Genomic DNA, 27,070 nt, shown 5'->3' with positions numbered 1-27,070 from the left:
ATTTTCTGTCTTCCTTTTGTTTTGGGGTGACTTCCGATTCTTTGCTTCAGACTTCTGGCAGCAAATGAAGACAGTGATCCAAAGCGTTCATAGTAACACTGTCTTTCATTGCTTAAACCCTGATGTTCAAAATGAGGTGACAGACTTAGAAAATGGAAAATATTTAGAATTACTAGTCAAAACAATTTCATTATAACTTGCCTTTTTATATTAAAAGACTTTTCATAATTTTTGTCAATTGACTCAACCCAAGCAGTATTTTGATGATATATATGTAACAGATTTTTTTTGAGGTTGGAATTGCTTTTATTGGAGCTAGAAATACAAATTTTGAACTGTTCACTTTACAAGGTCTAGTAGGCAATGAATTTAGGAAAGATGGTTCTCGTTTTTTGATTTGGGTGTTTACTTTTTGTTTTGATTTTTGGTAATTATTTATACACAATCCTTTTGTTAATATCTGTACCGTGTTTGGTAGTACTAATAAAATTTGTTTTGAAAATCATAAGTTTATTTGCTCATGGTTTATGTGTTCATTAAAATGCTTCCTAATCATTGTTCTTTGAATAGTAGTTAAATGATAGGATTCTCATAGGTTGTATGGAGATAAAAGGCTCTCTGTGAAGAATAATACTTAAAGTTATGTGAATATTCATGGTGTTTTGTGAGAGCTTTGGCGGTGTTATATATTTTAAGAATTGAAAGACACCCTATTTTCCAGCCACCTCCAAAACTTGATGTCAGTTTGCCCAAAAGTTTGAAAAATGCATGTGAACAGACTTTCACAGCAGAGTAGCATTGATTTGAGAACTTCTTGAGATTTATCTCCTACCCTTTCCAAGCCCTTTTCCCTCGCTTTTAGTTCTCACAGCCGCAGTGTATGTTTTGTATTTGCTTTCTTAAATCAGCTGCAAAATTGCATGGCTTTTATTGTAGAAATACAGTCCACCATTTTTAATAAGAATAAAATAAAATATGGTTATTTTGATGGCCTCTGTTTATCCCAGAAGGCATTGTACTGTATTGTAAATATTCATTGTTCCTTTTTACTTTTCTGGACTCAGGTTATTACGAGTATACTTTATAATCATAGTTCCCCAAAGGTTAAGAGTTGAGAACCTAGTTTACTGTGGCTATTTGAATAAGAAAAAGGAATGTCAGAGTTTCGAGCAGCTAGGAGTCATATCTTCCACTTTAGCTTTTCCCACTCTGGGTCTTTCTACCAACACTTCACCTACAACAAGCAAAAAAGTATCGTGCACTGAAAAATCATCATGTAAAACATAATCCCAAATTAAACAACATGACAAGTGACAAAATGATGTACATGTGGAAATAGTAAAGTTTTATAGTTAGGTGTTTGATAAGACTTCATGTTTTCTAGTAGCTCCTCCCTTTTTTCCCCGTAACTGAATGTAAAATTTTTGAGATAAGGACTGTACCTTATTTTCTTTCTGTATTCCCCCGGAATTTTGCATTTTGATAGATACTTAGGAAGTGTGTAGTTGACTGGCAATAGACTAATTTAGTCACTTTGTAGCAGTTCCTGATACTGTAAGGTAGTATTTACTTTTCTGAATATATATCTTACAGTAGGTATTTTTAAAAGTAGTAAATTCATTGTACCACATTTAAGTATTTCTGTGGAGCAGTTGTATTCAAGTTATGTGAACATTATTTCCTTTTTATAGTATTTGGCATATGGCTACATTTAGACATGTGAAGCACTTTAAAAGTTTTATTATTTTTGAGTAATGATTGAATTCTGTTGTGTATGATCATTGACTTTTATGTCTTCTTTTGTCACTATCAGTGGAACATAGGTATATATACATAATATATGTGATTTAAAATTTTGAAAGGTAATTTCGCATTTTTATTTTTCAGAACATCTTAGCAGAACCATCAAAGTCTGATGGAAGTATGGTTCGCCATTCCTCATCTCCATATGTAGTATATCCACCCGATAAGCCTTTCCTTAACAGTGATCTGCGACGCTCCCCAAATAAGCCTACATTTGCCTATCCGGAAAGCAACAGCAGAGGTAATAGAGCCTAACAAAATAGGTGCTGCCTTTGTGTGTTTGTTGTTGTTTAGTTGCTCAGTCGTGTCTGACTCTTGCAACCCCATGGGCTGTAGCCCACCAGGCTTCTTTGTCCATGAGATTTCCCAAGCCAGAATACTGGAGCGGTTTGCCTTTCCTTCTCCAGGGGATCTTCCCAACCCAGGGATCGAACCCAGGTCTCCTGCTTTGGCAGACAGATTCTTTACCACAGAGCCACCAGGGAAGCCCTTTGTGTGTTTACTCAGTGCTTAAAACTCTTAATTTATGTTTTCCATTTATTTTAAAATTAAGTAAAGTCCCTCTTCCTGTTTTGTGTTTTTTAATCTATTTAGTTGCAGTAGGTCTCAGTTGCGGCATGTGGGATCGTTGGGGCATACAAACTCTTTGTTAGGGCTTGTGGGATCTAGCTCCGTGTTAGAGAGAGAGAGAGAATGTGTGTGTGTGTGTGTGAGAGAGAGAGAGAGAGTGAGTGTGTATATAACAGTGCGCGTGCGCACACGCATGCTTAGTCGCTCCGTTGTGTCCGACTCTTTGTCACACCATGCTCTGCAGCCCTGACCAGCGATCAGACCTAGGCTTCTACACTGGGGGTGTGGAGTCTTCGCTGCTGTACCACCAGGGAAGCCCTACCCATTCCTGTTTTTAACCTCCTCAAAATACTTTGTTTTTTCTTTTGTTCCCTGAGTAAGCATCATCATCCACCTAATCATCAGGACTAAGTGATGAATTATCTAGGACTGCTTTTTTCATTTCCAGCACCACTCAGGAACCAAGCCTTGTGTTTTGCTTCTGAAATGCCCCCCAAACTTACTGGTTGTGTCTCTTCATTCGCATTGGTTGGTTCAGGTTTTCATCATCTGTTGCACTGATAATTGTTATACAACCTTTACTCATACCCAGTGAACAGTATTGCTGCCACTTGCTGTTATTTATCGTCTCTCCCACTTTAAAAGTTTCAGCATCTCTCCATGCCTTAAATAACACTTGTAGATTTCTTATAACCTGGACTGTACCTGCTTTACCAGTTTCATCCCTGTCAGCTCCTCCGTTCTTCCTTACCCACACATCCTTTGCTCTACTTTGAAATATATTTTTGCCCTGAAACTTACCATCTGTAATAGTTTTCTTGCTGCCTTAACAAATTGCCACAAATTTAGCAGCTTTAAATAACCAAAATGTACTGTCTCACAGTTTCTGTAGGTCAGAAACTTGAATGACCTCAGCAGGATTCTCTATTTAGGGTCCTGCAAGGCTGAAATCATGGTGTTGACTGGCCTGCATTCCTTACTGGAGAGTCTAGGCAGCACCTTCTGCTAGCTCATTCATGTTCTCGGCCAGTTCAGTTCCTTGTTGTTGAGGTTCACTGTCTTGCTGACTTTCAATCTGGGCCAGTCCGTGTTCCTAGCAACTGTCCGCATTCTTGCGCTTTTCTTAAGGTCCCCGTAGGAATGGTGGGTCAAGGCACTCGTACTTCAGAGCTCTGATATCTTCTGTCCGCTTTTAAGGGTTCATGTGTTTAGTTACGTTGAGCCCACTCAAATCATCAGAAATAATTTCGTTATCTGAAAGGTCCATAGTTTTAATTATATCTCCCAAAGTCTTTTTTGCCATATAACAGGTATTCAAGGCTTCTTGGATTAGGACATAGGCCTCCTTGGGTGTCCTTTCTGCCTACCATGCCAGCCAGATTGTTGACAAGCACTTCTCATGCTGTACCCTGTAGTGAAATTTTCTGTGGTAGAATTATACTCTTTCTCTGAAACCGAGGTTATATATTTCTTCTGAGAAGTCTTCTCTACCAACTCCCTCAACACATGCCTCTCTCTGTCTCCTCAGATGTCTCTTCTGAACCCGCTGGGCCTTTGTTCATGTCTCATGGCCCCACACTTTGTTTGGGGGCTGATGGTTTCTGTCTCTAATCATCGTGTGTTAAAAGTCGTTATCACTGGATTGGTACCGAAAACCACAGTAAAACTATAATGGAGCTTACTGATTATCCTGGGGCATTGCTAAGTAGTTCATAACACTACATTCTGAAAGAATAAAAGAAACTTACTGCCTTCCACATTCTTTTTTCTCTTGTTTACTTTCTTCTTCTTTCCTTTTCTCTGCCCTCTCTTTTCCTGAAAGCCACTAATTACTCACAAGAAGAATTTAGCTTTATTATGAACACACTAGATAAAACCCTTGCCAACTCTTCACTCTAAGTAAATTTGCCCTGTTTAATTTTTCTTATTCTTTAGTAATTTGCTTTTCTCTGAACTTTTAAAAAAAAGTTGCTTTCTTTTTAATATGAATGTAAAGATCAGAATTAGATATAATATCATGATAGGTTTGATATCTTATTCTTAGACTTTGTGTTCCTGCTAGAACTCTGGCATGTTTTTGTGTGTGCTTAATTTTTTAAAGAAAGTATTGCTAAAATTTAATTGAATTTTGCTCCACTGTTGATTTCAGCTGTTTGTTTTTTGCTTTTTGGGATGTTTGAAAGTTATACAACTTTTGTTATTTTTCTAAATTGCCAGTCTTTAACTGCTGTATTCTAATGAGTAGCACTTTATCAGTTGTTTTATCAACCATTAAATTAGCAATTTCTTTATCATCATCTTTGAGATACAATGTCTTATAAGATGTTTCTTGGTAGAAATCCTTAACACTTAAATTTTTAAAATTCTTAAAAGACCTCAGATTAAATTTATTTCAGCAAACAGTTTCAAGGCCCCATTACAGGCTAGAATTTACATTCATAACCATACTTGGATACTGTTATCTACCTCGTACTCCATTATACAGTCAGTGCATAGTTTACAAAATAATGTTACTGTGAGATTAATTTTTAAGATATTTGCAGTGCATTTCTCAGTTGAAACAAAAGGGTGCCTAAACTAATTTGCAAACACCTGTTTAACCCATATGTGAATAAAAATATAACACTTCTTTTATCTAGAAATTCATTAGTAAGTATAATTGCCACAGTACGAATGATTAAACACAATTTTAAAACATGAAAAGAAAATGCGATAACATTTCAGACAAAGCAAGTATGTTTCATGTAAACCTCTCAGAAAAACTGTATAAGGTGGTTATATTGAAAATGACTGATGAAGAAACATCTCAAAGATGGTCACTTTCACATAGGCAGTATCACAACCATTTTCTCTTCCCACTTTTTCCCCAGTTTGTTGAACGAACCTTCAGATATTTACTGAATGAGTGAAGGCTTATTTGGAATAGATACTCACTATGATAACTTTTTCTTTTCTACTTAGTCAACGTTTTTTTCTCACTAATGCTTGAGAGGCGGGAAACTAAACCTTTTTTTGTTTAGTTATGGTTTAGCATTTTCATTAATAAATGACAATTTCACTTTGCTATCTGAAAATCACTTTGAAAGTATAATTTGACTAATGCCATGGAAAGAGATAATTAAACTGTTCTTGTTGTATTCTAACATTAATTTTAAACTTTTGAAAGAAATGAACAAATTTGGAATTATTACTGACATCAAAAAATGTACTATGACAACATCATTCCAAAGACTTTCAGTATAACTTATAGCTCATGTTATTCAGTACATTTCAAATGATAGTAATGTGACAAATGGCTTAGATGTTTAAAGCTAGATAAGTAGCTGTAAGGCAGTTCTTCCATGCCAGTGCCTTCTAACCTTTAATCACATACCATAGTACCTATGGACGGTAAAATGGTAATATATGTACAGCAGGCTGAGATAAACTGATGGGGCTGATGGCAGGTAATCTGAGGTCTTTTCTTGTCCCAAAACAAAAGATCTTTTTGTTGTTATTCCCCATAAAAACAGAGAAAAAACATCTTGATGTATCTTTTACAAATTCAGTGATATTGGGACCAATAAAGGAGTCAAATTATAGCTGTTCTCTTAGATATTGATAACAATTTACAGTGCATCTGATCTCCTTTAAAGTGTTGGTTCTTAGATTTTCATTTATTTATTTTTGGTCTAGGAAACCCATTACTTGTGTATATAAGATTTTCAGTGAAGACTATTTTCCCAAATTTAAAAAACGTACTACAAAGAGTAACATTCTTTTATTTTACACTGTGTAAATCTCTTATTTCTGGCTTAATAGAAGACAGCTTAACTTGCATATCTACTTTTGCATTCCACTTATGATGATAAATTATTTTGATTAAAGTGTGTGGGAAAGAAAATCTGGCCTTGCACAGGCATGCAGTTGGGAAAAGAGTAAAATTTTAATACCTTTTTAACAATTTGTGGCTATTCTTCCTTGATACTTCATCGCAACTTGGAAAATAATAGTTTCTTAAAATTTTGTTGCAATGTGGATTATGAAAACAAAGGTTTTTATATTCTGGGACCTTGGGACCATCTACACTGTTGCAGATTAAATTTAAGATTCAGAAGCAGTTGTAATTACAACTGTTATTTATTACAGTGGCATCTGGAGAAATCCACATTCAGACTTCGGAAGTTTTTTCTCCTGGTCACGCAAAACACACTTCTTCCTCCAGCAGTAAACTGCACAACTAGGCTTAGAGACAAGGGCTCTTATCTGGAGTCAGTTGCGCAAACACTTTGTGCCTGCTCGACCAATCATGATATTTACCATAAAGCACATTGTTTATATAGCCTAGGCAGACTGGTACAGCAGGATTCAGTGCCCTAGTCATACAAAGCTACCTTATCAGTTAGTAACCTAGAGAACATTCCAAAAGTCAGTTCCTAGAAGTTAAATGTTCAAGCCTGTAAACTTTTTTTTTTTTAGTGCCTTTCCACTGAAATCCATTGGTTTTGTTTTGAACGTTGCGTTGCTTTTTAGCCATGCATGATCTTTTTAATTGTATTCACTTGTCCACACTTTCAAAATCTGATGTTTCATTATACAATATCAAAAAATTAATTTGCTGATATCACTGATCTCAGTAGAAGAAAAAACACACGACTTTGTTTTTGTTACTGGGAGCAGTGGTGAAGAGTACAATGCCAAAACTATATAGGGCCAGGACCTTGATTTGTGCTAAAATTAATAATTTTACCCAGCATTGCTTTCGCATCATCTTTACAAATATCAACACAGTGAAAAGAGTAAATATTAAAATCTCAGTATTAATAGTATAATGGGAATACTAGTGATCTCACAGATCTCACAAATACAGTGATCTCACAGACCTGGTAATAAGCACTGCCCACCCACCCCCACCCCCCACCGTATGGCCATATGCTGTGCTTTGAGAACCAACATAATAAAGACTATGAGTACATGCAGAGTAATGTTTGTTTCTGTAAGTATTTTTCACCAGATGTAGAAAGAGTAGATAATAGCTTCTCTTTCCAGAAATTAGATAGTAGCTCCTTGAAAGCAAGGGCTTGTAATTTTCTCCTTTATCTTACAGAGTGCTCTGTAAATGTTTGTTGGACTGAAATTTTGATCAGAAATTAAACTGAAGCAATGCCTGTTGGGATGGAGAATGGAGACTGGGAGATTTATCCATATTTTTGATATGGGCAGTGAAGAAGGAGCAATCTTTGAATCCAAGATTTTCTGTTGTGGATGGTGTGATTAAGACAGATTACAGAAAAACTGGGATCTTTCCAAGAAAGATAATTTAATTTTGGCTATATCAAATTTGAGATGCCTGTGAGTTAAGTGGAGGTGACGAGTAAGCACAGGAAAATAAAAGTGAAGTGTAAGAGAACTCTGCACTGATGAACTCAGACATGAACAGGTATACAATAGTGAATGATGCCATGTGTATGGAAGGATTTCTCTGGAGAGAGAGTAGAGGGGGAAAAGGGTACTGGAAAATAGCGCTGTTTAAATGGTGAGCTAAAAAGTGGAAATAGCCAAAAGGGTAGAGAGATACCATGAGAGAAAAATACTAGGGAAATTGAAAAATGAGTGCTAGTGATTTGGGTCTCCCCCTCACCCTACTTAATCTATAGCAAACGTGCTGATACATTAGTGATAGAAAGAAATATTCTAGATAACAAATAGACCCAACTTTGTTGTTAATGAGGTGATGCTGAGATCTGCTCGGCTTAATCCACCCCAAGTTATGAATGAGTGACAAACTGGGATTGTAAAGAGGAGAACGTCTTTGTTTTTTTAGTGCTCCTAGATGTCACTAGAGAGTTTTCAAACTTTTGCATGTTAGAATCACCTGAGGATCTTCTTGGATCTATAGCTTTCATTCCAAACGTTCTTTGATATTTTTAGTTTACTTGTTTTTATGTGTTATGTTCTGGGCATTAGGATTTTTTAAAGCTCACCAAATAGTACAGGAGAAAATGCAGCAAAGGAAGGGAATCACTGACTGTCTTAGGCAAATGGAATGAATTATAAATTAGTAATAGGAGGTTTAATCCTGTTAGGTAAAGAATTCAAGAGGTTGCTGCCATTTGTTTCTAATTTTAAAATAATCATGGAGACTTTCCTGGATATGTTTACTGAACATTATCTGCGTACCACCTATGTACCATACAGAGTATGTAGCATTGGAGTTTCAATTATGAATAATAGGTTCTCTCGTTCCAAGATGGAGTTCACATTTCAGAAATGATTAAGTAAAGTTTAAAGAGAACTCAGTATCTGTCTTTAATGCTAAGGTTTCCAGTTTTCTCTCATACTCAGCTATCCAAAATGTATTTAATATTTCAGATGTGTGTTCAAGGTTACTGAGGGTGAAGAGGATAAAAAATTTAAATCTAGTGTTTGCTGTGAAAGGTCTGTTTGTGAAAATAAAGCAAATATGTATGACATTATATTTCAGTATGTCACTCTTCCATCTTTCAGTATTTGAATATCCTTCTTGTTCTAGAAATGTATTTCCCACTATATCCCTTCCCAGTAAATATATAAAGTTAAAAATGTCTGAATTTTTCATTATTCATTTCTACATAAAATATTTTCACTCAAGGGTCTTTCTAGGTAATGTAGTCATTTGAACATAAAACGCAATGGTACCAGAGCTCACTCACATACTTTTCTACGAGAAAAGAAAAACAAGAGCAATCATTTCATCACCTAGAATGTTTTTCTTTTAACTCTTCAAGTGAAGATATAATGTAAGTTATTTAGTCATCTGGATCAGAAAATAAATGGATGGAGTAAGAGTTTGTCATATTTCTTACATGAACTCTTTTTGTGTAAAATTTCATGTTTGACATTGAAAATGTTTTCAGGGATGTGTGTGCATATAAACTTAGGTTTTTATATATTTTTAAATATAGGTCATTGGTAGAATAAAGTCATTTTTTGTCTTCACAGTACTAGATTTATTTAATAAAACTTAGAATGGAAAAAGCAGCCAATAAAAACTTAGTTATAAGAAATTCCCAGTATGAAATTAGCTTTAGCAAAGAGGAATCTTTTTGATTTACAAACATGCAAGGAAGGATTGAACAACCAAGAAAAGAATGGCAGATACACAGATGGGCTTTAAGAGCATTGGAAACCAGGTACTCAGACATGGCCGATACTTTCTCTCCATCTGTTTGTTTGTTTGTTTGTTTAATTCTTCTAGCTAACTTCACTCTAGCCACAGACTCACTTTTTCCACATATCGGTAAACATGGCTACTAATACTTGAGTTTTACGTTGACTTCACCTTTTTGGACCAGAGTCCAAAAATCCCAAGAAGAGAGCCGTTGTCTGGGCTTCGTTTGAGTGCCCTTGTAGGTCAGTCAGCGGTGGCCAGGTTTGTGAGAGGATACTAAACGGACACTTCAGTTATAGTTGTAGCCATGTTGATGTAAGAGGAAATTGCTGAGAAAAGAGGTGAATAAGACAAACAAACAGTTCACTATACTTATAGTAAAATAAAGTAATGAGAAAACCAAGGAAACAAAATTAGAAAACAAAATACAGTGAAAAAATAGGGCAACCTTTATTACATATGATGACAAGTGTGACTGTGTTTGAAAAAACAACTCAAAAGTCAATTTATGCTCAAACAAAAAGACACAGATTAAAAGTGAAAAGTTGGCAGAGACAAGTAAGGAACATAGCAAATAAAAAGGATGATGACAGCATTACTGTCAGAATAGTGTCATAGACAAATAGCAGTTTTGTATAACAAAAGAAGTAAGACCCAGCTTTAAAGCAAGAAAGGAAATACCTAGGTGCCAGAAATACAGTGAATTTAAGGCTGAAAGCCTCAGAGACACTAATAGTCTTGATATCATATAAAAGCCTTAGGAATTAGGGTACAGTGGGGGAGGATGGCATCACCGACTCGATGGACATGGAGTTTGAGTGAACTCCGGGAGATGGTGATGGACAGGGAGGCCTGGCGTGCTGCGCTTCATGGGGTCACAAAGAGTCGGACACAACTGAGCTGAACTGAGGGGAGAAGTTGGGATTTTAAATCCAGGTAGCAACTGTAGATAAAAACTTTAGGCCCAGATGAAGTGACTTCCTTTGGAAGTCTAATTGGAGAAAAGGAACTGGAATAGCCCAGCCCCCTGGCCTGGGAAGGAGGCTGTGGTAGAAAAGTCCCGTGTGGTATATCAGCCTAGGCTTGTTCTGTGTGCTCTGCTAAGAGAATACTTGAAGACCTGAATAGAGCTGTGCAGTGTTCCTCAGTGGAGACTTGAATACTATGAATATCACTTAAAAGAATAATGTGTGAGAAGTGCACCTTGTAATAGAAGGCTTCGCTCAGATAAAGGATGGCCTCACCATATCAACTAATAATAGATTGTAGAGCTATAAAAATAGGGAGTGTGGAACTGGCACAGAAATGGACATTAGTGGGATAGAAAGTTCATAGCCAAGTATGTATAAAGATGGAGTTCTAGAAATGTACCTATAGATTGACATGGAGAAGTACTAAACTTACGGAGTGTAGTAGTTGGAAGGAAATTCATACAATCTTAAATACTTTTAATTATCAAACAAGAAAAGAATGAAAATAATTGAATATTGTTAGCACTGCTGTATGATATATAGGAACTTACAGTTATATGAAATTCATATATCAAAATATTTACATTTTTAATAGAAATGTAAAATAAAATAACTGGAGTACCCTGGATTTCTTAATCAGAATGGCAGTGACATTGTAATTAATAATGGTCTGTATTGGCAAAGACAGGTACTTCTGATAAAAGTGTAAATTGATACAGACATTTTTTTAAGGTATTTTGCTCTATTCAGGAACCTTTAAATATGAATATTCTTTGATCTAATAACTTTGTTTTTCAACTCCTAACTGATCACAGGGAAATAATCTCTTAAGTAATGACCAAAATTGATAGTTATTATCTCTTGGTAGTAGTTTTTCTTTGTTGTATTTGCCTTCTACAGTGAATATGCATTATAATTAGAAGCTTTTTGAGGGGCAGAGTGCTTAGGGTTTTTTGGAGATCAAAAAAATTGTCCTTTTTTTGCTTTTATGTGTGTGCTCAGTCACATCTGACTCTCTGCAACCCTGTGGACTAGCCCGCCAGGCTCCTCTATCCACGGGATTTTCCAGGCAAGAATACTGGAGTGGTTTGCCATTTCCTTCTCTAGTTTTTGTGCTAAACTGTTTTTTACTCTATAATTGGATTCTGCATGTGATCTTACTAGTAAAACAAAAGATTGATAGTTAATAATATGCCTTAGCACAGTTCATGGCTTTTTATGATTAGCTAAATATATTTACCATTTTATAAAATCCTTGAAATGTTTTTACCGTGGTAGAATTTCAGAGATTCACAAGATGTCTTTAAATAGATTTTTTGAAGCAACTATCTTGTGATCCTAATTAATTCCCAAAGAGTTATCCTCCATCAATTTTATTTTTTATTTAGATGAATTTATTCTTTTTTAGTAAGCTTTTCCATGGATAGTATCTTATAGTATCCATATTTGTGTTTGACAGCTATATTTTCTGCTCTGAAGAATCTTCAAGATAAAATTCGACGTTTAGAACTTGAAAGGATTCAGGCAGAAGAAAGTGTGAAAACCTTGTCTAAAGAAACTATTGAATATAAGAAAGTATTGGATGAACAGATACAAGAAAGGGAGAATTCAAAGAATGAGGAATCAAAGCACAATCAAGGTTTGTTTAGTTATGAGGGAAATAAAACACCATCAAAATAAGTATTATGAAATTACTCTTTAAAAAATTACCCTAAAAGAAATTCCACATTAGTGTTTTCTAGTGCTTAGTGTCTTCTAGCACTACAAAACTGCATTATATTTGAGTGCATTTTGAGGAACAAGTGCTGATGTCCTGCATTAAAATTACTATCTGAATGCAAGGCCGATTAGACTAACATACAGAAAGTGAATGACTTAGGTCCTCTGAAAACACTTCTGGAGGTACTGGAAAATGTTTATTATATATACTGTAGATTCATGTTAAACAGATTGTTAGACTGTCCTGTGAGTGAGCTAATTTCTGTTTTTCTTTTTAGAACTGACATCTCAGTTGTTAGCTGCAGAAAATAAATGTAATCTTTTAGAAAAACAATTGGAATACATGCGGAACATGATAAAGCATGCAGAAATGGAGAGGACATCTGTATTAGAGAAACAGGTTTGTTACTTCACAGAGTCATTCTCAAGAGAAATTAGCTATGGAGAAAATCTGGTAGATATAAAGACCTTTTTACTCAGGACTAATGGTGCTGTTACAAATAATCAGTTCTCTCTGTATCTTAAAAGGTAATAGTACCTGTCATTTTGAAGAACTGCTAGTGGAAGCGTTGGGAGAAAAGTAGTTTGTTTTTTTTCTTTCAGTAAAGCTGTAGAGAAGAGTTTGCTTTTTGGATGACCCTCATACACACTGACATATCCTCTGTAGCTTCTGCTTTGGGACAGTATAATAGCCCAGGACTGAAATTACTTGGAATCAGTTATGGTGTCTGGAGATTTGATTGTTCTCCTTCATTGTTGTTGATGTATTTGATAGAGGTTTACTTATATTGGAAAAATACTGTCACTTGAGTTTTCAAGTCATGTTAACTTCTTTGTACATTATAAAAAGCATAAATAAGCATATTATGGACCTCTCTGCTTCTTGTATTTTGTTTAAAAGACTCAAGTCAGGAAGCGTGTTTCAAAGTTCTTTATACTCTGAAAAGCTGTTCACAGTTGTTACTTTAGCAAAAATATTTTGTTCTGTCATATCAGAGGTATTTTTATTTAAGTAACCTATACATTTGTGAGAGAACATCTTCAACATCAGCCTAAATATATTTTTTAAAACATGCCTCATTTTCCTATCGTAAATCTAGAATTTGAATTAATCATGAATACTTTTTTAGCATCTTAATTTTGTTATACAGAAATTGAATATTTTGTTGAACACTCTGCAGTGTGAAAGAAATTGAATGCTTTCCACCTCACTTAGCCTTTAGTCATAGTTGGAGATATTAGACCTAAAAGAAATACTTGATTGCATGACAGTTAAAATTCTCTTAAATAGAGAATGTTTCAGCAGTTCTTTAGTGTGAATTATAGTTCTCTTTACTGTGCCATTGAGTTTATTGTGACCTTATATTCTTGTTGCCAGTTGGGTCTAACATTTTTATGTGATAGTTGGAGTGGGGAAGGAGGTGATCTGCCACATGATTGGAAATAGCCAGGCATGTTCAGTAAGCAATATAGTAATGCTCTTTATTAGGATATTTCAGTTCACAGGTTAGAAAGCACCTATAAAATGGTAGTGAGATGTCTTGACTAATACAGCTATTATACATAAATATGTCTTTGAATTAAACTCTATTTTCATCAGTAAACTTTGACTAGTTCATTTAATAAGAATGGTTCCAGTACTGAAAAAATGTGATTTGTGGCAATTTTTAGCTTAACGTATTCTTTTAAGGACAGTTACTATCCACTAAGGTGGGTAGGAGGCAATTGGTAGCTCACGTAAATTCCTGAGAAATGTATTGCTTTGTATTACTTTGTCATATTCAAATTTCTGTTAGTATGATGCCTATTGCTGACTTGTATATGAAGATAAACTGTTTACAAGTTCAGATGCTTAGTGTTTTGACTTTTTACGTGTATACTTCAATTTAGCATATTTCCACTTCTTATTCTAGTTTATCCTGTGACTGATAGTCATTAAATCTGATAGGTGGTAGTCTTCAAATCTTTAACTATAAACCTCAGAAAAGAAAAAAATGATGGATGCTTTGCATACAATTCAGAGGAAGTGTTAAATGGTAGATACCAATACCATGACTGTTGCCTTAATTAAAACTGTTTAAGAAAACCAGACAAATTACAAGTATTTGTGTGCAGCCTGTATGTCGTGTGATACTGTCAAGAGTATTATCAGTGTATAGAACCATATGTTATGATGGTATATGATAAGAAGATTTCACTTGTATTTGTTAACATTTCTATGGTTTCATCTTAATACTGTTCCTATAATTTCTCTGCAGTATCTAAGTAGTTCTGTGAAAAGACAAGTAGCCTATTATACTCTGTAATAGTTTTTTCAGTTTTTTGTCAGATTATCATGCTGTATTTTCATGCTGTATTTAATATTGTTTCCCAGGTCTCCCTGGAAAGAGAACGACAACATGATCAAACGCATGTTCAAAACCAACTTGAAAAATTGGACCTTCTTGAACAGGAGTATAACAAGCTTACCACAATGCAGGCCCTTGCAGAAGTCAGTGAAAATTTCTTCCTCACCAGTGCATAATATTGGTTCTTTTGTAAAATTGGTCATTTTATAATACTAGATATTTTATAGGAAAAAAGTGACCTTATAGCAAGGAAACATATAGGAATTTTCTTTTTAGGAGGAAACATAAATTTGGAGAGAAAGTTCACATTTGCAATAGTAGTGTACCTAAGGAAGGAGTTCTTTTTGAAAATATTGACAGATGAAATGTTTTTCAGTATCCGTAAGTCTTGTATCACTTGAAGTTTTTCTCTGAGCTGATTTTACTTTTAATTGATTCATTTGGGAAGTACTTAATACCACTGAGACTGTGAGGTTCCAGACCTAGCGGCCGTGCAGCCTACAGGCCTTCACACGGAGGCTGTGCTCTTGGCCATGGATGTCGCTCATAATTCTGTGAAGTCTTCAGGCAGAGTCATGGACGCTGGCAAGCCCAGAGCCATCACTAGGGTGAACTCACAGGCTTATGTTTACCATGCTAAAAGTTTACACTTACCTATGTTGCTTATATTAAAGTTTTGCAAACACACATTGAAAGTCTTTTCACTATTACCACTTTTAATATTTTTATCACTAGAAAAAAATGCAAGAGTTGGAAGCAAAACTCCGTCAGGAAGAACAAGAAAGGAAACGAATGCAAGCTAAGGCAGCCCAGGTAAGTTGAAATGTCAGCAGGTAAGCTCCTCACATTTCCTGCTATTCTTTATATATAAATAGATGTAGATGTGGACTGCTTTGATTATTTATATTTCAGAATGGTCCAGTATATAAATTTGCAGACTTAGCTTCATGTGAAAAATATAAATGTTTTTATAGGCAGAAAGTAAAAGCTGAGCAATTCTTTAGGGTTTTTCCAGTTGTGGACTTTCAGCCAGCTCTTTTTTTAATCAATAGACTTAAAAAATATCAGAATCTATACACATAATCATATAAAATTTTACAGTCGTATAGAACTTCACATCAGTCACCACTGGAAATGTTTGAAATCCTCATTCAGTATCCCGTCTTGTAAGAGCTTCTCTTTTTTGGTTGCCTCCAGACAGTAGGTCAGTAGTGAAGGTAGTGGGCTGCCCAAGAGTTGGTGACCTGTACTATTTCACTAAAGTCACCATATGAGGAAAATGAACACTGCTCATTCCTAGCCCTGGATTTTTATCCCATGCAGTGGTCGCCAGGTAGGATAGGTGAAGCAGTGTGATGATTGGAATTTTTCTCAAAAACTCAGACAATTTTGTTTCATAGCCGGGTTTGAAAACCAGTGTTCGAGACAACACAGACATGTACATACGTATATAATTATATTTTTTAAGGAAAAGTTGAAAACAGCAGCCCTTTTTGAAATCCTTAGTAGTTGCTTATGGAATTTCTATTGTATTAAATTAATGTAGTTACTAAACTTCTAGAGAAAAGGGCTTGATTACATTCTCTTGACATACCTTCCAGTTCCTTTGGACATAGATTTCCAGTTCCTTTAAGTGTATGAGCTTTTAAAAGAGGAAGATTGTACTTTGTTGTCCAGCTGCTTTGTGTCTAGCACTGTTGTGCATGCGGTGTGTGAAAAGAAGAAAATACTGAAACTTTGGTTGAGTTAGAAATATTGGCTTTAACTTGTTAGGTAAAATTTAAAGACCAACCTCAAATAAGGAACTAAAAGGAGCCAGGTTAAGTGAAAGGACAAATTATAGGACAGTACTTCAAGATAAAATGAGAGCGTGGTATTGATTTAAAATATTGGACAAATGTTCACAGATTGATTCAAGACAGTTACATAGCTATGAGAAGACATAGTTACACAGCTGTGATGTGTTTTTTAATCTGTACTGTATGATACTGCTGTAGGTTTTGGGTAGGTGTTTACATGGCATTGAATCATAACTTATTTCTTCAGTATTGACTTTAGGCTCTCATGTTTTTCCTAGTTGCAGACTGGTCTAGAAGTAAATAGACTTATCTTTGAAGATAAGGCAACTTCATGTGTTCCCAATACAAAAAGAATTAAAAAAAAGAAGTCAAAACCACCAGAAAAGGTATGAAAAAAGGACCATGAGGTACTGTTCATTGCTTGACATAGTTTATGTGAAAGTACTTATAAGCCATGTGGTCCTTCAATCTTGGATGAGTAAATCTGTTTCATTCTAAGTTTCTTCATTGGGAAAATGGGGATAAGTAATACCTACTTCTACACTTTAACCCTAACAGTGAGATAATGAATATGAAAACATTTTAGAACTACATAGCACTGTATAAATATTAGTTATTATTCAGTATTGCATGAATTACCCTTTGCTCTTGAAAGTTTGTGTATGTATATACATATGTACATGCATATAGACACACAGCGAATTTCTCTACTGAGACTGTAACTGCTGTTTCGTCAGGTACTATTTTTTTCTTTCTTAGCCTTTCCTTAGGGTAAGATGTGTGTTGACAAGTAGTATGAGGAGCACTGGCCGTAATATCAGTAGAGATAAAACAAGCAGGAGCCCATCAGTTACACGAAGTTTCAGGTTAGTCTTATATAGGCAGCTCTTATCGTCATGTGAGTAAAATTGCTTCCTTTTTCTTCTCTTCCATGCAGAAGGCTTCTAGGAACTATTTTGCTGTACAGCCACATTATCGATTATGCTTGGGTGATATGCCATTTGTTGCTGGAAAGGTGAGTTGGTTGAACTCTGAATTTTTTTGTACAACTTAGATCTTTGAATTAAATCCACTCATTTGCCTGTATACCTGTAAATGGTGAAAACTTACTCTGTTTTTTTACCAAGGGATCCTAGTGTTGTAAGAAAGAGATGGAAGAAAGTTTTATAGGACTGGGGTGCAGGGGGAAGCCTCGGTGGGACACTTGAAAGCAGGTGAAGTGTATGTGGAAGGAAGTAATGAACAAAAGCAGAGACCCTGGTTTGGTGAAGGTATGGTTATGGATAGGAAAGGAAATGAGAAACTGTATATTTGTAGCACTGGAATTTTCATGTTAGCCCTGTTGATTTGTATTTAGGTATTCAAGTGAAAAGAAGTCATGTCCTCTTTGTCTTCACATGCTTATTAAGGATCGATTCTCCAAGAAGCCGCCACAAATAGACTTGAGTCTTAAGTTTCTTTAGTGCTTAAAAATGTGGAGATGGTAATTTTGTCAAATATCAACAAGTACTGGGTGATTTCTAAGAAGTGCTTAACATTGTGTTAGTTTATACCACTTTTTTCATTAATGTTTGTGTTTCTGGTTGTTTCAATACCTTGAATACCCAACTCTAGATAGTGAGTTTGAGAGGCTTGAGGAATAAATTTTATTTATTTTAACCCACAGTAAATTCTCAGTGAAAGCTTGGGGAAGGAACAATTTCCTAGCTTTTCCACTTGTCCTTTATAGATGTGCCTGGCACAAATCATTCCTTAAAAATTTTGCCATTGGCTGTCCTTTACCCTAAATTTAACCTCTTCTTGGATTGCAGATATCTTTTGACCTACGTTTTTCCTTGTATCTGTTGCTCCTAACCATGGTTCTGCTTTGCCATAGAATCTCTGAGTTGGGTTGGAAACAGTTTCTTAAAGGACGACCAGCTGTATCAGAATCATTGACTATGTATTTGAAAAAGCAGATTATGAAGCCTTGACACAATTCTACTAAATCAGAATTGTTTAGGTATGGGGCCTAGAGAGTATATTTAATCTGTGCCCAGTCTCAGTCTGATGTTCAGTTATATTTGGAACCCATTTAATAACAATTCCCCGTCCAGTGTTTTCATTATGTAAACATTCAGCATAATGGTCCTAGACTCTGTCCAAACACACTACTGATGTAACCTCATTATATCTCAGACAGCCCTTCACGTTTTTATAAGGCTTTACTTGGAAATGCTTAAGTGACATGAAATATGTCGTCGTAAATTCTGCTCAGTGGGGTTTTCTCTGCTCTCAGGGATACACATGGATGATGATGAACTTTTGAAGATAGCTTTATTTTTATCCTTACCTTCTTCTAGGTTACTAAATCTTTTTCTTCAGCAATTCATAAGATGTGCTTTGTGAGTTTCTTAACCACTTTATCACTCCATTCCTTCCTAAATCGAATATAGGCCTTTCAGTTTGTGACTAGCACAGAATAGAGTGTCATGTTCTGGAGGTCTGGGAATTCAGCCTAGTATCGAATTCATGTTACAGCGAAGCCATAGCATCCCTTTCACTCGTTAGTTCCAGAGTCAACTAAAGTTAACTTTTACTCAGGTCTTTTACTTAGTCTTAGGATCAGCCTTTCTAGGTCCTGTATTTGTGGAATTGACTTTTTTACACAGAATTTTAATTAAATGAAGCACTGTAGGAATTGATTCACCCTTTGCCAACAAAGGTCCAGCTAGTCAAGGCTATGATTTCTCCACTGGTCATGTATGGATGTGAGAGTTGAACTGTGAAGAAGGCTGAGCGCTAAAGATTGATGCTTTTGAACTGTGGTGTTGGAGAAGACTCTTGAGAGTCCCTTGGACTGCAAGGAGATCCAACCAGTCCATTCTAAAGGAGATCAGTCCTGGGTGTTCATTGGAAGGACTGATGCTAAAGCTGAAGCTCCAATACTTTGGCCACCTCATGCGAAGAGTTGACTCCTTAGAAAAGACCCTGATGCTGGGAGGGATTTTGGGCAGGAGGAGGAGGGGACGACAGAGGATGAGATGGCTGGATTGCATCACTGACTCGATGGACGTGAGTGTGAGTGAACTCCAGGAGTTGGTGATGGACAGGGAGGCCTGGCGTGCTGCGATTCGTGGGGTCACAAAGAGTCGGACACGACTGAGCAACTGAACTGAACTGAACCCATGTTAGATTAGAATCTAGTTCAGTTTTCTGTTGTATTATCCCCAAATTTAATTTGCTTATCTTTGCTAATTCCCTTTGAAGTCATTAATACAGAGATTGAACAGGGCAGGTTCAAAGATAGGGTTTTTCAACCCAAGGTCGTCTTGTCTTTTTTCAACTTCAAAAATTTTAATTGGAGGCTAATTACTTTCCAGTATTGTGGTTTTTGCCATACATTGCCATGAATCAGCCATGGGCGTACGTGTGTCCCCTCATCCCAAACCCCCTTTCCTCCCCATCCCATCCTTCTGGGTTGTCCCAGTGCACCGGCTTTGCATGCCCTGTTTCCTGCGTCGAACTTGGACTGGCAATCTGTTTCACAGATGGTAATACACACGATTCAGTGCTGTTCTCTGAAATCAGCCCACCTTTGGCTTCTCCCACAGAGCCAGTATAACAGTGTTGTGATAGTTTCAGGTGCCCTGAGGTCTCTAGAAGTAATAATTTGTACTTTTTGTGAAATACTATTCAAACAGCTAAGAATGTGCTGTCAATTTGAGTATATCCCAAACTGTCTAGTGTGAAGGCCAGTTATTTTTATTTACACATTGTCATAAACTAATATACTTGTAAAATGCAATAGAAGTTAATAGCTAGAAAACAATGAAATTTAAGACAGAATACAAGTTCCAGTTTTTTCATTTCTAAATTCAATAGACATAAAATTATCTTAAGGAGAGTCAGAAAAGTAACAGAAGAAAGAATTTCAAAATTCTTGAAGCTTTTCTACTTCCTTTGTTTTTCCATGTGAATTTTAGAGTAAACTTCTCTACCAAAAATATGTATTGCTGGGATTTTGATAGAAACTGTATTAGTTCAGGAGAATTGACATCCTTGTTGATAGCCGTGAGAATGGTGTATCTCATTTATTTAGATCATTGATTTCTTTCATTAGGCCTTTCAACATATTAGTCCCAAACCAGTTTTTTTATATTTTTATTCAATTTTTTTTTAGCAGTTGTGAATTGTGTTGAGTTTCAACTTGTTTCTACATGATCATTAGTAGTATATTTGGACTTTGTATGTTAATCTTACATTCTGTGACCTTGAATTCACTTATTAGTCCTAGGAATTTTTTTTTAAATTATTATTTACTTTTCTACGGCCTCACTGACTCCATGGACATGAGTTTGCGAGAACTCCAGGGGTTGGTGATGGGCAGGGAGGCCTGGCATGCTGCGATTCATGGGGTCGCAAAGAGTTGGATACCACTGAGCGACTGAAGTGAACTGAATTAACTGAAGCTTTTCTATGTAAAAAATGTCATATGTAAATAAGGATAGTTTATTTCTTCCTTTCTAATTTGTGTACGTTTTTACTTCTCTCTTGCATTACTGCACTGGCTAGGATTTCCTGTATCATGTTGTAACAATGATGAGAGTGGACATCCTTGCCTTTTTCTGTTCTTCAGGGGAAAGCATTCAGTCTTTCACCAATGAGTATGATATTAGGTTTAGGCTCTTTGTCTATGCTCTTCATCAACTTGAGGAAATTTCTCTCTGTTCCTAGTTTGCTGAAAGGGTATTAGAGTTTTTCACATGCTTTTTTTCAAGTGATACTGATTATATGGGTTTTCTTTCTTACATTATTGATATGCTGGATTCATTTTCAAATACTGAACTATCCTTGCATCCCTAGAATAAACCCCACTTGGATGTTGTATATGAATCTTTGTATATTGTATACAAACTCAGTCGTGTCCAATTCTTTGTGATCCCATCGACAGTAGCCCTCCAGGCTTCTCTGTCCATGGAATTCTCTTGGCAGTAATACTGGAGTGGGTAGTCATGTCCTCCTCCAGAGAATCTTCCCAACCCAGGGATTGAACCCAGGTCTCCTGCATTGCAGGCAGATTCTTTACCACCTGAGCCACCAGGAAAGCTATATATATATATAAAACTAAATTTGATTCGCTACCTAACCAAAAAACTAGGGTAAACAAAACATCTGTTTAACTTAGCAGAGTGGTTTGCAAACCTGGCTGATCAGAATCAATTGGCAAATTTTAAATGTACATTTCTAAGCCTTGACCCTGAACTGATTGAGTAGGGAGTGCTGCCCAGGAATCTGCATTTTTAAACTCTAGCTGATGCTTATGGAGCCAAGTTGGTGCAACTGTCTGTTTATGCACTGAAATTGCATGTTGAGACAGTTGTTCAGTATTCAAAAACAAAAAAGTTTTGAGAGGGCTGCCAGGTTTTTCCTGTTATTTATATGACAGACATGAACTTAGTGCTTCCTACTAGAGGATAGCAAAATGAATATGGTAACAGTCTCTAAAACCTGGAAGTACTTACACTATTTCACAGGTGAAATAGACATGCAAATACACTTAACAATCGACTGTAATAAATGCTGTGATAGAGAGAAATGCCATAGGTCATCCGAGACTAGACCAAATAATTAACTGGAGGTTTTAAGAAAGTCTTTACAAATCATATAATGAACTGTGCATTTTTCTTTTTAATGGTATAAAAATTGGCACATGAAAGAAATGGCATGTGCAAGTACAGCTTATTAAAAGAGTGGAGAGCAGGTAGGACAGTGGGACATAAGGCTGAGGTATAGAAGTTGTAGCTCAGTGTCCGCAGGGGCTTGATTTAGAGTCAGCGGGCCTAACGTCAGAATGTGTTAAATAGGAGAAGAACGTGACCAGAGTAATAGGAGGAGAACTGATAGCACCACGGAGTTGAGAGACGGGGAACAGGGGGGCAGACAGTTGGGATGTTCTTCCGTAACTGACAGAGGTGGGCATGTAAGCCACGTGCATGACAGTAGGGTGGAGAGTAAGAGGCAGACTGGAAATGCACTTGTAATGTTGGAAGTTTGTATCATAGGGTTTTTTGTGGGGAAGGGAAGAGGCTTTTTACCCAGGTTAGGGGGTGAAAACATTTTTTCAGAAGATGTGGCTTCAATTACTTCTCTTTCCTTCAGTCCACCAGCCCCAGCCATGCGGTGGTAGCCAATGTTCAGCATGTCTTGCATCTAATGAAGCAACACAGTAAAGTCTTGTGCAACGATCGAGTAGTCAGCAGTATTCCTTTGGCAAAACAAGTGTCTTCACGAAATGGGAAGAGCAGGAAGTCAGCAACGCCTCCCTCCTCTAGCAGTGTTAATGAAGAGCTGTCTGAAGTCCTACAGACTTTACAAGATGAATTTGGGCAAATGAGCTTGTGAGTTTCACTGTTTCAGTTTGTTTGTTTTTAATTTCATTTAATTCTAAAACCTCATTTTAACTTCTTGGTGACTTTAATAATTCTATCATATTTAAATACTTCAAGAAATATTTACTGAACACAATCATTTTACCAACCACTCAACAAGTTGCTAGGACTTTAACAAATAACAGCTCTTCTGGGCATAGTGTCTCCTTTTTCTATTACTGTTAAGTGTTTTGAAGATCAAGGTTTATATTCAAGTTTTTTTTCCTTGTTTGGGAGCTTGTTATACATTGAGTTATCTAAACATAACTGATAAGTTAGGAAGTGAGTGAGTGAAGGACAAGAATCCTTCTCTGCACTTTCCTTTTCTACATTATGTAATGCTCTGTGGGGGAGATAGATGATTAGTGCTTTAACTTTTTCCTTTGCATCTGGTACCCTTTTTGGACTTCTTTACTATCACTAATAATAGGGAAATTTGTTCTATTTTAAAAAATTGAGTCACTTTTTAATGGGCAAAGCAGGGATCCCATGTGAGGGAGATGTAGTGGACTTAGCCATGTAACATATGAAACTAAGACCTCTTTGTGTTTTATATAGTGATCACCAGCAGCTTGCAAAACTTATCCAAGAATCACCGACTGTTGAACTGAAAGACAACCTAGAGTGTGAACTGGAGGCATTAGTGGGAAGGATGGAGGCAAAAGCCAATCAAATAACTAAAGTTCGAAAATATCAAGCCCAGGTAACTGTTTTCCTTTACTCATTTCTAATGATTAAAAAGCAAGTTTGAAACAGAACAAAAAACCCTTTCCTTCAAATATATTGATGATATTTATCATAGTTATAAGAAATATTTCCTTATTATAGATACTAATTCAGTTCATTAGTTATTAAGAATTGGTATTAAGCAGGCTAGGAAGACACTGTCTTGTAGTCTCTGAGTAGATTTTATCATCTGAGATACATCTTACAAGTACTGAATTGTTTGTTTTTTTGTTTTTTGTTTTTTTTTCATTTTATTTTTTTACTTTACAATACTGTCTTGGTTTTGCCATAATATTCTCACATCGGTGAGATTTATCCATCTGTTCGGCTGCACTGGGTCTTCGTTGCCTATGGCGGGTTGGTGCGTGGGCTTCTCGTGGTGGTGGCTTCTTTGGCGGAGCACAGGCTCTACTGTGGGCTTCAGTGGTTGCAGTGCTCAGGAGCTGTGGTACACGGGCTTAGTTGAAGACGTGGAATGTTCCAGGAACCAGGGATTGAACCTGTGTTCCCTGCACTGGCAGGCAGATTCTTAACCACTGGACTACCAGGGAAGTCCGTTTTCCATACATTAAATTTACCTTTTTCTAATTGAACACCACCAGCAATTTATTTTCGCCAACAGCTAAAGTGAAAATAAAGCTACCCCTTTGAAATTATTCTAAAAGAATGATAATAAAATTTAAAAATCCTTTTCATAGTACTAATATATAACCATTACATTCTATCTATCCAGAACATGCTTCTCTCTGCTCAGACTAGTTTCAAGAATACCTTTCTCCTACTCATTTATTTAAAATCCTTCTTGTCTTCCTTTACCCGTATGGGAGTTTTTTGCCTCCTCCTTGACTTCCTCCGAAACCTTCTTGGTTCTTACATACCCTGTTCTGCATTTGGCAGCATTATCTTAACTTCTGGTATAGCACCAGAATTGATGTTTTTCCTCTTGTTTACATGTTTTTATGTCCCTATACACTAGTACAGTAAGTTTTTGAAGGTTTAAAAACCAGGGGGGAAAATATATATATGCGTTTTCGTTGGTATGAGAGTTAAAAATACCAGTTTTTTCAAGCATATGTTTTTATTAATTTTTCCTTTTTCTTCCTTGCCTTGGTTTTTTGGCATAGCTGGAGAAACAAAAGTTGGAGAAGCAGAAGAAGGAGTTAAAAGCCACCAAAAAGACTCTTGATGAGGAAGGAAACAGCAGCAGCCGTTCTACAACCACAGGGACCACAAATAAGAAGGACTTTGCCAAACCGAGACCTGGAGAAAAAAGCAGGAAAAATCTTCAGTTATTGAAAGATATGCAATCCATACAGAATTCATTACAAAGCAATAGTTTGTGTTGGGATTACTGACTGGTACCAGGTCATAAATTTTATTCACATAATCTGTACCTCATCAATCAGATACTGACTTTCCAGGTCTCATGTTGGAATTAATTAATAGCAGGCATTTAGGGACCCAAGCTTCATTACACAGGCTTCTTGTGCTACATATCACAACTAAATGTTTAGCCATCTGAACAGAAACTGGGGGTAGTTTTAAAGGCCAAGAAGCCACACATACTCTGTTTCTTTGTTTGAGATGAATTTGCTGTACTGAGATATTGCACTTTGTAAACAAATTACCAATTTTTTACTTGTGGGTGTGATTTTTTTAATAGTTCTATTATATAAGTAAAATTAGGTTTAAATTATCGAAGTATGAGGCTATCCCATAGGCAGTGTTTGTTTGAAAAGTCTCATTTTTAAATCTTCCCTGGCATGAATCGCCTGCTTTTGCTTTTCAATACAACCATTAAATATGCTCCATTTCGACTACTGATGGAGGTTTTCGATATTTAAATATTTATACATATTTAAGAAGATAGCTTTATTTTGCTTTTTGACGTTACAGACATTGGTCAGTATTAAATACACTTGCATTGATGTTAATTCACCATTAAAAATTTTAAAGATGCATTCATTTTAAATCAGTTAAATGTGAAGATCACAAAAGCATTTTTAAAACTATAAACAAATTGTTAATGATGTAAATGAGGTTTTGGAATGAAGAGAGAAAGGGAGGTGTTGTAAAGTATATACATATGTATTTTCAGATAATACCTGTTTGTAATCATGCTATTCATTTCAAGGCATTATGGTTTTTAATCTTAAACTCAAAATCCCTTGATTATTTATTTGTGTACAGTATGAGTGCAGTATTAACTGTACACGTGATTGTCATTGTTAATAATGTGAATCATAGTTTTGAATAGTTCAAGACTTGTTAACTTTATAAATTTGACACTGAAATCAATAAAGCAGCTTTTTTAAGGAAACACTGAAATTTTCCTTAGCAGCCTGTTAATAAAGGCTTTATTTGTTGTAATCTCTCAAAAAAATACATTTTTAAATAGAACATTAACCTCTTACAAGAAACAATAAGAATATATGGTATTTAATACATAATTTGCCTTTTTCATGCTTACATAGAAACCAGATCCAAGAAAACTGAACTGTCTCACAGTATATAAGATACTCTTTGTTGTTGTTAAGTCTCTCAGTCACGTCTGACTCTTTGCAACCCCATGAACTGCAGCACGCCACGCTTCCCTGTCCTTCACTATCTCCCGAGTTTCCTCAAACTCATGTCCATCAAGTCAGTGATGCCATCCAACATCTCATCCTCTGTCGTCCCCTTTTCCTCCCGCTTTCAGTCTTCCCCAGCATCAGGGTCTTTTCTAATGAGTCTGCTCTTCACATCAGGTGGCCAAAGTATTGGAGTTTCAGCTTCAGTCCTTCCAATGAATATTCAGGACTGCTTTCCTTTAGGATGGACTGGTTGGATCTCCTTGCAGTCCAAGGGACTCTCAAGAGTCTCCTCCAGTCCCACAGTTCAAAAGCATCAATTCTTCGGCACTCAGCTTTCTTTATACTGGAAAAACCATAGCTTTGACTAGACAGAGCTTTGTTAGCTAATGTCTCTGCTTTTTAATATGCTGTCTAGGTTGGTCATAACTTTATTTCCAAGGAGCAAGCGTCTTAATTTCATGGTTGCAGATTTTGGAGCCCAAGAAAATAAAGTCTGTCACTGCTTCCATTGTTTCCCCATCTATTTGCTATGAAGAGATGGGACCAGATGCCATGATTTTCACTTTTGGAATGTTGAGTTTGTAGCCAGCTTTTTCACTCTCCTCTTTCACTTTCATCAAGAAGCTTTTTAGTTCCTCTTCACTTTCTGCCAAAAGGGTGGTATCATCTGCGTATCTGAGGTTATTGATATTTCTCCTGGCAATCTTGATTCCAGCTTGTGCTTCCTCCAGCCCAGTGTTTCTCATGATGTACTTTGCATATAAGTTAAATAAGCAGGGTGACAATATACAGCCTTGATGTACTCCTTTCCTAATTTTGTGCTAGTGAACACATTGACTAGACATTAAAGAGATTCCTTTTTGCCTGGGGTTGAAATGGAGTTCTAGAATTTTATCTAGACAAGCAGCATGAAATGCAGTGGCTCTGTGGTCACTAACCGTATTCGGCCTTTTACTGCGTTGATTATGCGTTTCGGGAAAGTGGTGGGTGGCATGTGTACAGTGCTGTGGTGGTGCAGAGGG

General features: G+C 36.2%; 1 protein-coding gene across 2 annotated transcripts in view; it reads left to right on the top strand.

Moving 5' to 3' along the window:
* Positions 1–25,795, top strand: part of CEP57 (centrosomal protein 57) — a 42,493-nt gene extending 16,698 nt beyond the window's left edge. For both annotated transcript variants that reach the window (XM_027979151.2, XM_042232870.2), the window contains exons 2-11: positions 1,888–2,044; positions 11,933–12,112; positions 12,471–12,592; positions 14,567–14,683; positions 15,276–15,353; positions 16,618–16,725; positions 17,277–17,354; positions 22,481–22,719; positions 23,308–23,452; positions 24,600–25,795. In XM_027979151.2, the coding sequence (XP_027834952.1) occupies positions 1,888–2,044; positions 11,933–12,112; positions 12,471–12,592; positions 14,567–14,683; positions 15,276–15,353; positions 16,618–16,725; positions 17,277–17,354; positions 22,481–22,719; positions 23,308–23,452; positions 24,600–24,830 (1,455 nt within the window). In that variant the 3' untranslated portion in view covers positions 24,831–25,795. The remainder of the gene's footprint in view (positions 1–1,887; positions 2,045–11,932; positions 12,113–12,470; positions 12,593–14,566; positions 14,684–15,275; positions 15,354–16,617; positions 16,726–17,276; positions 17,355–22,480; positions 22,720–23,307; positions 23,453–24,599) is intronic.
* Positions 25,796–27,070: the final 1,275 nt, after the last annotated feature.

The sequence above is a fragment of the Ovis aries genome, chromosome 15, assembly GCF_016772045.2.
Source record: "Ovis aries strain OAR_USU_Benz2616 breed Rambouillet chromosome 15, ARS-UI_Ramb_v3.0, whole genome shotgun sequence".
Lineage (NCBI taxonomy): Eukaryota > Metazoa > Chordata > Mammalia > Artiodactyla > Bovidae > Ovis > Ovis aries.
This window is presented reverse-complemented; position numbering and strand designations above follow the sequence as displayed.